The sequence below is a fragment of the Jaculus jaculus genome, chromosome 14 (assembly GCF_020740685.1).
Source record: "Jaculus jaculus isolate mJacJac1 chromosome 14, mJacJac1.mat.Y.cur, whole genome shotgun sequence".
Classification (NCBI taxonomy): domain Eukaryota; kingdom Metazoa; phylum Chordata; class Mammalia; order Rodentia; family Dipodidae; genus Jaculus; species Jaculus jaculus.
Window position 1 is genome coordinate 58,443,133 of NC_059115.1, and position 12,111 is coordinate 58,455,243.

The 12,111-nt window shown below is 45.0% G+C and overlaps 1 protein-coding gene across 1 annotated transcript in view; it reads right to left on the reverse strand.

The window, feature by feature from the left end:
* Positions 1-217: 217 nt before the first annotated feature.
* The window catches only part of Mccc2 (methylcrotonyl-CoA carboxylase subunit 2), a 91,103-nt gene continuing 79,209 nt past the window's right edge, over positions 218-12,111 (reverse strand). The window contains exons 16-17 of the mRNA XM_045134363.1: positions 9,395-9,480; positions 218-1,768 (exon numbers count right to left, since the gene is read on the reverse strand). Coding sequence (XP_044990298.1) covers positions 1,651-1,768; positions 9,395-9,480 — 204 coding nt within the window. The 3' untranslated portion in view covers positions 218-1,650. The remainder of the gene's footprint in view (positions 1,769-9,394; positions 9,481-12,111) is intronic.

A 12,111-nucleotide genomic window follows, 5' to 3' on the forward strand; every position in this document is an offset into this window, starting at 1 on the left:
ATTTGTATTAAAGAAAATTAGAAGCCGGGTGTGGTGGTGCACGCCTTTAATCCCAGCACTCGGGAGGCAGAGGTAGGAGGATTGCCATGAGGTCGAGGCCACCCTGAGACTTCATAGTGAATTCCAGGTCAGCCTGGGCTAGAGTGAGACCCTACCTTGAAAAATCAAAAAAAAAAAAAAAAGAAAGAAAGAAAGAAAGAAAAGAAAATTAGAGATATTTTATAAGAACATATAGTAGGAAGCCAGGCCAGCCCAGGGAGGTCTCAGAGGCATTCTTAAGGAAGTGGTTTTTGACAATCAGAGGTGGGAGGATAGAACAGTTCAATCAGAGGGACCTTGCAGGTAGTAAGATGGGAATGACTAGGTAGGTTCAAAGAGAAGTCTGGAATGGTTGGAGCCCTTCTGTGAAAAGCGGAGTCAGAAAGGCGAGACTGGAAAGTGAAGAGGCAATGTCACGGAGTACACTTGGGGACTGGAATGTCTATAGCCACTGTAGGACTTCAAAACAGGGAGCAGCCTGGTCTGCTGGCATATCTAACTCCCCAGTGAACAGACTGGACCAGGGGTGTGGTGGCTCGTGCCTCTCATCCCGGCACCGTGGAGGCAGAGGTAGGAGGATGGTGGTGAGTTTGAGGCCACCCTGAGACTATATAGTGAATTCCAGGTCAGCCTGGGCTACAGTGAGACCCTACCTCGAAAACACACAAAAAAGAAAAAGAAAAAGAAAACCTACTGCAACAAGCTAAAGATAGGATTCCAGCCAGTAGTGTTCAGCCATAGAATGTTGCCCAGTTGCTTCCCATAAGGTCAGAAAAAGGACTTTCTGGACTCAGCAACATGAAGATCAACAGTGACCTTGGGGAGAGCTATTGGCAGTGGAAGCTGGAGCTGCTTGCTGCCTTCCAGCGCGGACTGAAGACCAGCGTGAACTGAAGACCGGCGTGGATCGAAAACTAGCGGCTCCCCAGGAACCTCCAGGCCTTCGGTGCCGGATCGGGACTGCAGAGGCATCTGGCCACATGGACTGAGCAGCTACCGAGTTCCTTCACTCTCAAGACCTGCAAGCTGCTACTGGACTGTCATCAGCTAATCCAATAAATTCCCTTTTAATATAATTCACTCTATCAGTTCTGTTCCTCTACAGGACCCTAATACAGAACTCTAGCACCCATGTAAAGTGGAAGCCCAAAAGAAACTAGAGAGGGATAGAAAACAGAGCCCCGAGGTGCAGACAGTAAGTGTGACTACTATGAGTAAAGTAACACATGCTTCCTCAAAACAAGGGTAATAAAGAATCATCAGGCAGAATCAGAATCATTTCAGTGGAAATACAATAATCCCAATAATCCCAGAATCTACAGATTAAAGATTTTTTTCATACCATTTGTAGGACAGAAAAGGTAATCTGAAATCATTCATTTTGTGGATAGTAAAATTGAGCCATGGAAACATGTCCCTAAGAAAATGTAAAAGGAAATGATATCATCAAATTGATACACTCATTGAGTTCTAAAATTTAAAAAAAAAGTACAATATGCTAGTAAGAAAAATTATTGTAATAGCCACATGCTCAAAAACAATCTATAAAGATTTAAGGCTAGCACACTGCAAATTTTTGGTACGTGTCCAACAGCGCATTTTTTATGCCGGTCACATCCTAAAGATGCCGAAGTCAGTCTTCTGGATGGGCGCATTGAGGGCCGCGCTGATGCTGAGGCCCAGGACCAGTCTGCTGTCTGCCGGGTCAATGATCCCATCGTCCCACAGCCTGCCAAAGGAAGGAAAGGCTGGTTACTATGGCCTTATCACCAGACCACCATTCACATTCTCCGTGTCCAGAGGAGTCAAGGAAGGCACCCTTCATCAGGTTAGCATCTGAATGCTTTAGTCTCCAAACAGTAATGTTGAAAAGACAAACAATGCAACTCTCACTCCAAGCCTCCACAGAATGTCACATAAAGCTTAAAGCTTTAAGAACTGTTAGAAACAAGAACTCTCAAAGTAATTCCTGATTTAAAAATATTTTCACTAATTTCATAGAAAGCTTTCCTGCGTACACAAGTGTGCTGACCAAGCTGTTTCTCTCATTAACCTAGAGGTAATAACCCATAAACCCCGTGACTGCTGAAAACGACATAGTACCCCAAACTCCTAGCAAACTGAAATGACTGAACGGGCTCCATACATCTTTAAAATTCTCCTCCCTCTCTGCGTCCCTCTCCCTCCCCCCCCTCCGTGTGTGTGTGTGTGTGTGTGTGTGTGTGTGCGCGCACGCGCCTCAACATGCATGTGAAGGTCAGAGGACAATCCCAAGTGTCTGTCCTCACCTTACGCCTTGTTTCAGACAGAATCTCTTTTTTTTTTTTTTTTTTTTTTTTTTTTTTGGTTTTTCGAGGTAGGGTCTCACTCTGGTCCAGGCTGACCTGGAATTAACTCTGTCATCTCAGGGTGACCATGAACTCATGGCAATCCTCCTACCTCTGCCTCCCGATCAGACAGAATCTCTTGCTCACTGCTGCACAGGCCCGAGAGTTTCTGCAACCTCCTGCTCTGACCCCACCTCACCTCGACAGGCCAGAATTACAAATGCCCTTGCTAAGCGCAGCTGTCCAGAGTTCTGGGAATCTAAATTCAAGTCGTCAGGCTTTAGCAATCCCTCTAACTGGCAATACATTTCATTAACAAAATAAGTAAGTTCACATGTAGGGTTTTTACTTATTAATTTTTTTTTTTTTTTTTGCTACTACAGGAAGAAAGATATAGCCCTAAACTGCTCCATTTCCCCCCACCCACCCACTCTTTCTTGGAAACAGGGTTTCACATATCCCAGGCTGGCCTTCAACTCTACATACTGAGGATGACCTTGAACTTTTGATAGTCTTGCCTCCACCTCCCAAGTGGTAGGACCGTAAGTGTGCCCTACCAAACCTGGTTTATTTGGTGCTGGGATTTAAACTAAGGCTTCTTGTATGCTAGGCGAGCACTCTACCAACTGGGCTACATCTCTCATCCTTAAACAGCTTTTGAAAGAAATTTAAGGGCTGGAACGATGGCTCAGTGGTTAAGAGCACCTCTAATGGAAGCATGAAGGCTGGGGCAGGCTCGAGAAGCTGCTGGAGTTCAATCTCCAGGACCCACATAAATGGCTGGGTATGTAGGCCGGGTGTAGTGGCACACGCCTTTTATCCCAGCACTTGGTAAGTAGAAGTAAGAGGACTGCTGTGATTTCAAGACCACCCTAAGACTACAAAGTGCACCGTGTATGACACATGGTTATATACACATGCACGCACACATCACACACACACCTTAGGGCTAGAGAGACGGCAACAGTTAAAGACACTTGCTTCCAAAACTGCGGCCCTGCATTCAATTCCCCAGTACCCGTGTAAAGCCAGATGCACAAACTGGGGCATGCATCTGGAGTTCATCTGCAATGGCAAGAGGCACTGTCGTGCCGATTCTCTTTTTCTCCCTCCCTCCCTCTCTCTCTCAAATAAACAAATATACTTTTAAACTATTTTATTTTTATTTAACAGAGAAAGGGGAGGGGAGAGAGAGAGAGGATGAATGAATGAATGAATGGGCACACCAGGGCCTCCTGTCACTGCAAACGAACTCCAGACACAAATGCCACCTTGTGCACCTGGTTTTATGTGGGCACTGGGAAACTGAACCTGGGCCATAAGGCTTTGCAAGCAGACCCCTTTAGCCACTAAGCAATCTCTACAATCCTTTTAAAATATTTTATTTATTTGAGTAAGAGTGTCAGAAAAAAAGTAATAATCTTTAAAAATGACATTCTCAGCGGGGCCCAGTGGGTCACACCAGTAATCCCAGCATTCCCAGCTTTCAGGAGGCTAGAGCAGGAAGATGGGCTACAAAATGATACCTTGCCTCAAAAATCAAACACAAGTGAACAAGCAACACACCCACACCCACACACACAATTGATCTTCATTCATGTTTCTTGGTAAGCTTGAGGCTGTCAATGAAAGCAAACTAAAATCTCTGCTTTTTAAAAAATATTTGTTTATGAGAGAGAGAGAGACTGGTCATGCCATGACCTCTAGCCCTTGCAAATGAATTCTAGACACATGTGACACTTATGTACATCTAGCTTCTGTGGATTCTGGGGAGTCGAACCCAGGTCCTTAGGCTTCTCAGGCAAGCACCTTAGCCACAAAGCTATCTCTCTAGCCAGTCTCTCTCTCAAAGAAATAAAATATTAAAAAATGATTATTAGGGCCGGGAGTGGTGGCGCACGCCTTTAATCCCAGCACTCAGGAGGCAGAGGTAGGAGGATTGCCGTGAGTTCGAGGCCACCCTGAGACTCCATAGTGAATTCCAGGTCAGCATGGGCTAGAGTGACACCCTAACTTGAAAAAAAAAAAAAATTATTAGTAGGTAGACATTTTGCCTTCTTCAAACAAATTGCTTTAACTTCTGGACATCACATCAATTATTAAGCCATTCTTACACTGACAGAAGGAATCAAATCATGCTCATAAAACATTTATCATAGGGATCTTACAGTATCAATGACTAACAAAAAGAAGGGTAGGCTTGGGATGTGTGAACAGGTGAATTGATCCCCCCTGAAACCTGCAGCAGCACAAGCCCACAAGCACATGACGGTGGTTACCATCTGTTGAAGACTGCTCCAGGAGAGAGGTTCTGATCAAAAGCCTAGGAAAGTTTGATTGTAACAAATGAGCAGAAGTGAACTGTCAAGCACTTATGTGACATAGAAGGATTGAGAAAAATACTGGGAAGGGCGGAACTCAGCAGTAAATTGCTTGCCCAGCGCTTGTAAGGCCTTAGGTTTGATTGCCAGCACTGCAAAGAGGAAAACACTACACAGGGCTGGGAGACGGCTCACCGGGGAAGTGTCTGTACACAAGCACTGGACCCGAGCTGGGACCTGTGATGGTGAAGGTGTTGCCAACTTGATCCGTTTAGTAACCCACAGAAATCCTTTTCAGGTGGGTCCCTGAGGTTGCTTTCAGGAAGGATTCACTGAAGGAGGAAGTCCTTCCCCCAGAGTGGGGCCCTTATCTAAGAAAGCTCTGGGTGAAAAGAGCCCCCCTTTTCCTTCCACTTGGCTGCCGGAGCTGCCTGCTGCCTTCCGGCGTGGATTGAAGAACAGTGCAGACTGAAGCCCAGCGTCAACTGAAGACCTGCGTGGATTGAAACCCAGCGGCTCCTCAGGAACCTCCAGGCCTTCAGTGCCCACTGGGACTGCGGAGGCATCTGGGCACGTGGACTGAGCAGCAACCGGTTTCCTAGACTCTCGGGCCTGCAACTGCAATTGGACTGCCATCAGCTAATCCAATAAATTCCCTTTTTAATATAATTCACTCTGTTGGTTCTGTTCCTCTAGAAAGCCCTAATCCAGGGCTCTAGCACCCATGTAAACCACCCAGATTGGTGGCACACACTTAATCCCTCTGCTGGGGAGGCAGAGAAAGGAAGATCCCTGGTGCTCACTGGCTAGCTAAGCTAGATGAGTAAGCAAGCACTAGGTTTGATGAGAAACCCTGTCTCAGAAAACAAGGTGAACAGTAATAGTGGAAGATAGCCAACATCAACCACTGGCTGCCACAAACAATAATCAACCAGGGCTTGAGAGATGGCTCAGTGGTTAAAGGCACTTGCTTACAAAACCTGGTGGTCTGGGTTCAGTTCCCTAGAACTCACATAAAGCCAGATGCACCAAGTAACACATGCATCCAGAGTTCACTTGCAGTGGCAAGAGGCCCCGGTGCACCCATTCTCTCCCTCATCCCCACTCCACACCCCCCCACCTCTTTCTCTCTCAAGTAAATAAATAATTAAAAAAAAATAGGGCTGGAGAGATGGCTTACCAGTTAAGATGTCTGCCTGCAAAGCCAAAGGATCTTGGTTCAACTTGCCATGACCCACGTAAGCCATACACACAAGGGGGTGCATGAGTATGGAGTTCTCTGCCTCTTTCTCTCTCTCAAATAAATAAATAAAAATAAAGATTATGGGGAGGGAGGGAATTACCATGGGATATATTTTATAATCCTGGAAAATGTTAATAAAAATTAAAAAAATGTTTTAAGAAAAAAAGATAAAGATTAAAGAAAAGAATAACCAAATAAACAACAACAACAAAGAGAGGTTCCAGTAACTGATGTCCAGTTCTCTGAAAAGATAGTTCCAATCATGTTCATGCCTAAGCAAGCCAGGGAATTACTATTAAATTGGGAGTTAGCCATGAAGAGCACCCTAAACCAGCTTAAAATCCTTTCATCTTTCAGAGAAAGTAGCAGTCTCCAGGCCAACTGTTCCAACAGGAGGGTTAAGCATCTCCAAATTAATACAGAAATCTTTCATCCAACATCTATTTCCAAAGTTAAGTCTAAGGCCACTTATGCTCCTGCTGGAAATGCAATCCATCAAAACCCATTAATGTTAGTATAAAATAGTAAAAGACACAGTCTGTCCCAGGGGACAACTTATCTTAGACAGTGATACAAAACAAGGTTATGGCTCTCCTAAGGCTCTCTGCTTTTCAGAGTTTAATATTTCAGCTATCCCTGAGCATTTCAACCAAAATCCCATGTGAAAATGGTCAGTGAGCTTATAATATGCACTTTGTATTTATTTTATCTGAAGTTTCTTGTGTGGTTTTCTATTGCTTCTTTGCCTCTACTGGCTACTAAGTCCATTTGCATCATGGAAAAATGAAGTATATGTTTGTTTCTTAAGTCAAAGATTATAAAGTATTTTGTTTTTAATTAAGTCAATCAATGACCCACCACAACAAAATATACCTGTAAATCTGTTGTTTTTTTGTTTCGTTTTGTTTTTTAAGGCTAGCAGGGGAGGGCTGGAGAGGTGGCTTAGCGTTTAAGGCACTTGCCTGTAAAGTCAAAGGACCCAGGTTCGATTCTCCATGACCCATAAGCCAGATGCACACAGGGGCGCATGCATCTGAAGTTTGTTTACAGTGGCTGGAGGCCCTGGCATACCCATTCCCTCTATCTACCTATTTATCTCTCTTTCTCTTTCTCAAATAATTAAAAAGAAAAAAAGGAATGGAGCCACGAGTGGTAGTATACACCTTTAATCCAACACTCGAGAGGCAGAGATAAGAGTGTCACTGTGAGTTCACTACAGTGTGAGTTCCAGGTCAGCCTGGACTAGAGTAAGACTCTACCATGAAAACATACACACACACACACACACACACACACACACAGAGCATGGAGGAAAAGGCTTTTTAAAAATCCCAAATGCGGGCTGGAGAGATGGCTTAGCGGCTAAGGCATTTGCCTGTGAAGCCCAAGAACATTTGTTGAATCTCCACATATAACCAGATGCAAAAGTGGCGCAAGCGTTCAATGCTGCACATACACACAAGGGGGCGCACGTCTGAACTTGGTTCATAGCACCTGAAAGGCCCTGCCGTGCCCATTCTCTCCCTCCCTCCCTCCCTCCCTCTCTCTCTCTCTCTCTCTTCCTCTTTCTCCCTCTGTATCTCTCTCAAAAATAAAATAAAATAAAATACGGCTGGAGAGATGGCTTAGCGGTTAAGGCTTATGCCTGCAAAGCCTAAGGACCCAGGTAAGCCAGATGCACAAGGTAACATGCATCTGGAGTTCGCTTGCAGTGGCTAGAGGCCCTGGAGTGCCCATATTCATTCTCTCTCTCCCTCTCTCTGTCTCTAACAAATAAATAAATAAATAAATAATTTTAAATAAAATAAAGGTTTCTATGACTTAATTTTTTTTAATCCCAAATGCTATTATGACTTGAGCTCACACAATTGGTGGTGAAGTCAGTCTGCTTAAGTCTTTGTACCCCCGTGTCAAGAGCAGTGCTAGCCACAGAGAGGAGCATTCAGATGACTGAGCCCGGCTCTGAGCTGATCTTCCCCCTTCTCACCAGTAACTGCCATGAATTCAAAATATTAAAGGACACAAAGTTATTATACTCCCCCTCTGCCCAAGAGATGAAAGAGAGATACAAGGCTTAAATTTGTCTTCAGAATGTAGAGCATTAAACTTGTTGGCAAAAAAAAAAAAAAAAGTCTGAAGCACACAACCAAGTTTCCAGCTGTGCCAGGCAGGGATAGTTGATTACCTCATTAGGTGTCATGGAAAACAACCAACCAACATGCTCCAATGGCCTGTGAGGTCACATGTGAACCCTGGCTGTGACTAATCACCTCCCTAGTGTGTCAGCACACTTGGTACAAACAAGTGCCGATGTGTGCTCTACCATCCTTCTGCTTAAAATGGGTAACAACCTATCCGAGAGAAGGGTGTGATAGGAGACAGAATCAACACCCAAGACTGTCACTGTTATTCCCAGTTCTGGGAATGGCCCACCTTTGGCGCCCACCCCCCAGTCCCTGTCCCCAGATATCCTAACTAGGGGTGGAACAAGCAAGAACAAAATCATGCAAAGGCCAGGCGTGGTGGCACACGCCTTTAATCCCAGCACTCGGGAGGCAGAGGTAGGAGGATCGCTGTGAGTTTGAGGCCACCCTGAGACTCCACAGTGAATTCCAGGTCAGCCTGGGCTAGAGTGAGACCCCACCTCCAAAAAAAAAAAAAAATCATGCAAATGGTGATGGAGCTACCGCACAGGGAGATCCGGGAGGTGGTGACAGCTTCATAGAAAGAAACAGCAGCTGGGCGCAGTGGCACACACCTTTAATCCCAGCACTTGGAAGTGAGTTTGAGGCTACCCTGAGACTATATAGTGAATTCCAGGTCAACCTGAGTTAGAGTAAAACCCTACCTCGAAAAAACAAAACAAGAAAAAGAAAAAAATAACAATGTAAAATTTTTTGTCCAGGCATTACTATTATTAACTTTTAAAAAACTTGTTTTTATGTATTAGAGAGGGTATGGAGAGAGAATGGGTGCTCCAGGGCCTCCAGCCATTGCAAATGAACTCCAGATGCATGTGCCTCCTTGTGCATCTGGCTTATGTGGGTCCTGGGGAATCAAACCTGGGCACTCAGGCTTCACAGGCGAGCACTGTAACCCATTGATTCATCTCTCTAGCCCATTTTTTTTCCCAACGTAGGGTCTCACTCTGGCCCAGGCTGACCTAGAATTAACTATGTAGTGTCAGGGTGGCCTCAAACTCAGGCAACCCTCCTACCTCTGCCTCCCGAGCGCTGGGATTAAAGGCGTGCACCACCATGCCCGGCTTTTTTTTTTTTCTTACTATGGAGCTCAGTCTAGCCTCCAACCTTGATGCTCCTGCCTCAGTCTCTCAAGTGGTAGGAGTTCAGGCTTATGCCATCATGGCCAGCCATCTCAAGGGCTCAGGTCTCTGAAGCTGCTGTCCTGGCTGCCATGACCCCCTCTCCCCCCGCCCCCCCAGAACAGCGCTGCTCAGCTCCTACCTTGCGCTGGAGTAGTAAGGGTTTCCTTCTTCTTCAAACTTCTTGACGATGGGCTCTTTCAAAGCCGCCTCCTCGGCACTGGAGAACTGGGGAAGAGGGACCGGGAGTGAGTTGGCTTCACTGGGACAACCGATCTCGTGAGCCTTATAAAAGGCAGATGCTGTGAGCAATTATGGTACAGTCCCCATCTGACCATGACGTGCACTTTGACATGATGGCCGCTCCTGAGACAGATGAAGAAGCAAAGCAGTGCAGCCCTGCATCACTAGTCAGAACATTCCTGAATGCAAAGCCACAGCCACAGTACTGTGCATCACTGTACTCCAGCAAGGCACAGCAGTGGATGAGATTCACAAAAAGGTTATTCTATACTTAAATCTCTGGTGAAGAAGATTTAGGAGCATAAGATTTTCATTGAAAATAGCCAAAATTTCGTGGCTGGAGAGATGGCTCAGCAGTCCTTTGGCTTTGCAGGCAAGTGCCTTAACTGCTAAGCCATCTCTCCAGCCCTAATCATTTTTTATGAAGGTTAAATTTCCTGCTTAAGTCTCCAGCAGCCTGCTGGCGGAGGTGTGTCACCAGGGCTGGACGGGATTCCAGCCCAAAGGCGTAGAGAACAGCGTGAGCTCCGGTGGCGGCTGTCTGCTAATGCTGGTGTTTTCTTGTTGCAGTTGTTTCTCTCCATCAACATTATAAGAATCAAGTTTAGTTTTTGTCTTCAGTTGTTTCTCTCCATCAACATTATAAGAATCAAGTTTAGTTTTTGTCTTCAGTTGTTTCTCTCCATCAACATTATAAGAATCAAGTTTAGTTTTTGTCTTCAGTTGTTTCTCTCCATCAACATTATAAGAATCAAGTTTAGTTTTTGTCTTGTTTTGTGGTACTTTTTTTTTTCAAGGTAGGGTTTCACTTTAGCCCAGGCTGACCTAGAATTCATTATGTAGTCACAGGCTGGCCTTGAACTTCTGGCAATCCTACCTAAGCCTCCTGAGTGCTACGATGAAAGGCGTGTACAACACCCGCTAAGATCAAGTTCTTTAAAAGAATGTTTTATTTATTTATACACAGAGAAAGAGAGGAAAGAGAGAATGGATGCACCAAGGCCTCTAGCCACTGTGAATGAACTCTAGATGCATGTGCACTTTGTGCATCTGGCTTTATGTGAGTACTGGGGAATAGAATCCAGGTCATTAGACTTTGATCTAACTGCTGAGCCACCTCTCCAGCCCAGGATTAAGTTTTAATTAATTCACATGTAAAAGTTTATAAGAGAACTTATTTTAAAACTTTGAAAAATATTCTCAACTTAAAAAATCTCCAGGGATGAAAATGTAGTTCTATGGTAGGGCATTTGACAGGTTTGGGTTCAATTCCAGGATAATGAAATAAATAAACAAGTAAAATACCAAAAACAAATGACTTATTTCAGGTAAATCTACCTTTTATGTAACTACTTTAGTGGACAGGTCAAGAACCACTGACACACTACATTTTCCTTCCATGCAAAAAATGGTAAGTTCAGGGCCAGACATAGTGGCACATGCCTTTAATCCCAGCATTCGAGAGGCAGAAGTAGGAGGATTACCATGAGTTCAAGGCTACCCTGAGACTACATAGTGAATTCCAGGTCAGCCTGGGCTACAGTGAGACCCTACCTCGAAAAAAAAGGGGGAGGGGATAAACTCAAACATTGGTATAGCAAAGTAAAGAGCTACTACTTTTTTTAATTTTAGTTATGTGTGTGCACATGTGCCTGAGACCAGAGGACAACTTCAGGGCTGGTCCTTGCCTTTCCACATCATTTAAGGCAGGGTTTCTCTCTATATATTTTGCTCTACTGTTCTTTGCTGCACTAGTTTTAAGCTACCAGGAAATTCTCCTGTCTTTGACTCCCATATCGAAGTCAGTGGGCTGGGATTACAGAAGGCCATCAGAGATTCCAGCTTCTTATGTGAAGTCTGTGGCATGAACTCAGGTCCTCAGGTTTGAGTGGCAAGTGGCTTTAACCACTGACCCATCTTGAAGGAGGAACAGGAGACAGTTTTTTAAAAGCAGTCAGCCAGGGACAAAGGCCTAAGGAGAACACAGATCCACCTTACCTGCCTTAGCAGGACTAGAACCCACATGGGATCCAGCAACACTCCCTGAGAACAGCTTCCTGCTTTCAGTTTAGTGCACCTGGGTGGACCAGCTCCTCCTGAGTCAGCCTCTTAATCCACCAACCAGTCAGGCCCCTCACTTACACACCTGAGCTTGATGACCAAGATGTTTAATTCATAAAATGGGCCTGGCCCATGTGTTCAACTCTCTTGACCCGCTCTGGTTCTCCCAGGTACTGAGTCTCCTGGTCCTTGCTTTGGTAAGCTCTCCTTCCCAGCCTGGCTAGGAAAGGGGAGGAATTTTCCTTAGGTGCCTCAGCATTTTCCTGTTTGCTTTTTATGTGTATTTTGTTTCTAGATGTTTTGCTGTTTTACTACACATGTGATCAAACCAAGTCTCTCGCTAACCCATTTCTTAGTCTTTTCTGGCCCCTCTGTGCGTGTGAAGAGAAAGGGGATCTCTTGGCCTGGGCTCTCCCTTCACTTTTCCAGAGGGTTGTTCCTGGAGATTTCTTGGCAGGGGGCTAGGAGAGAATTCCTTTCTGGCTTGAGTCATTTAACTAGCCTGTCCCCTGGATCCTAAGTCTCCCCTAAAGTAAACCTCATAATTCATAATTT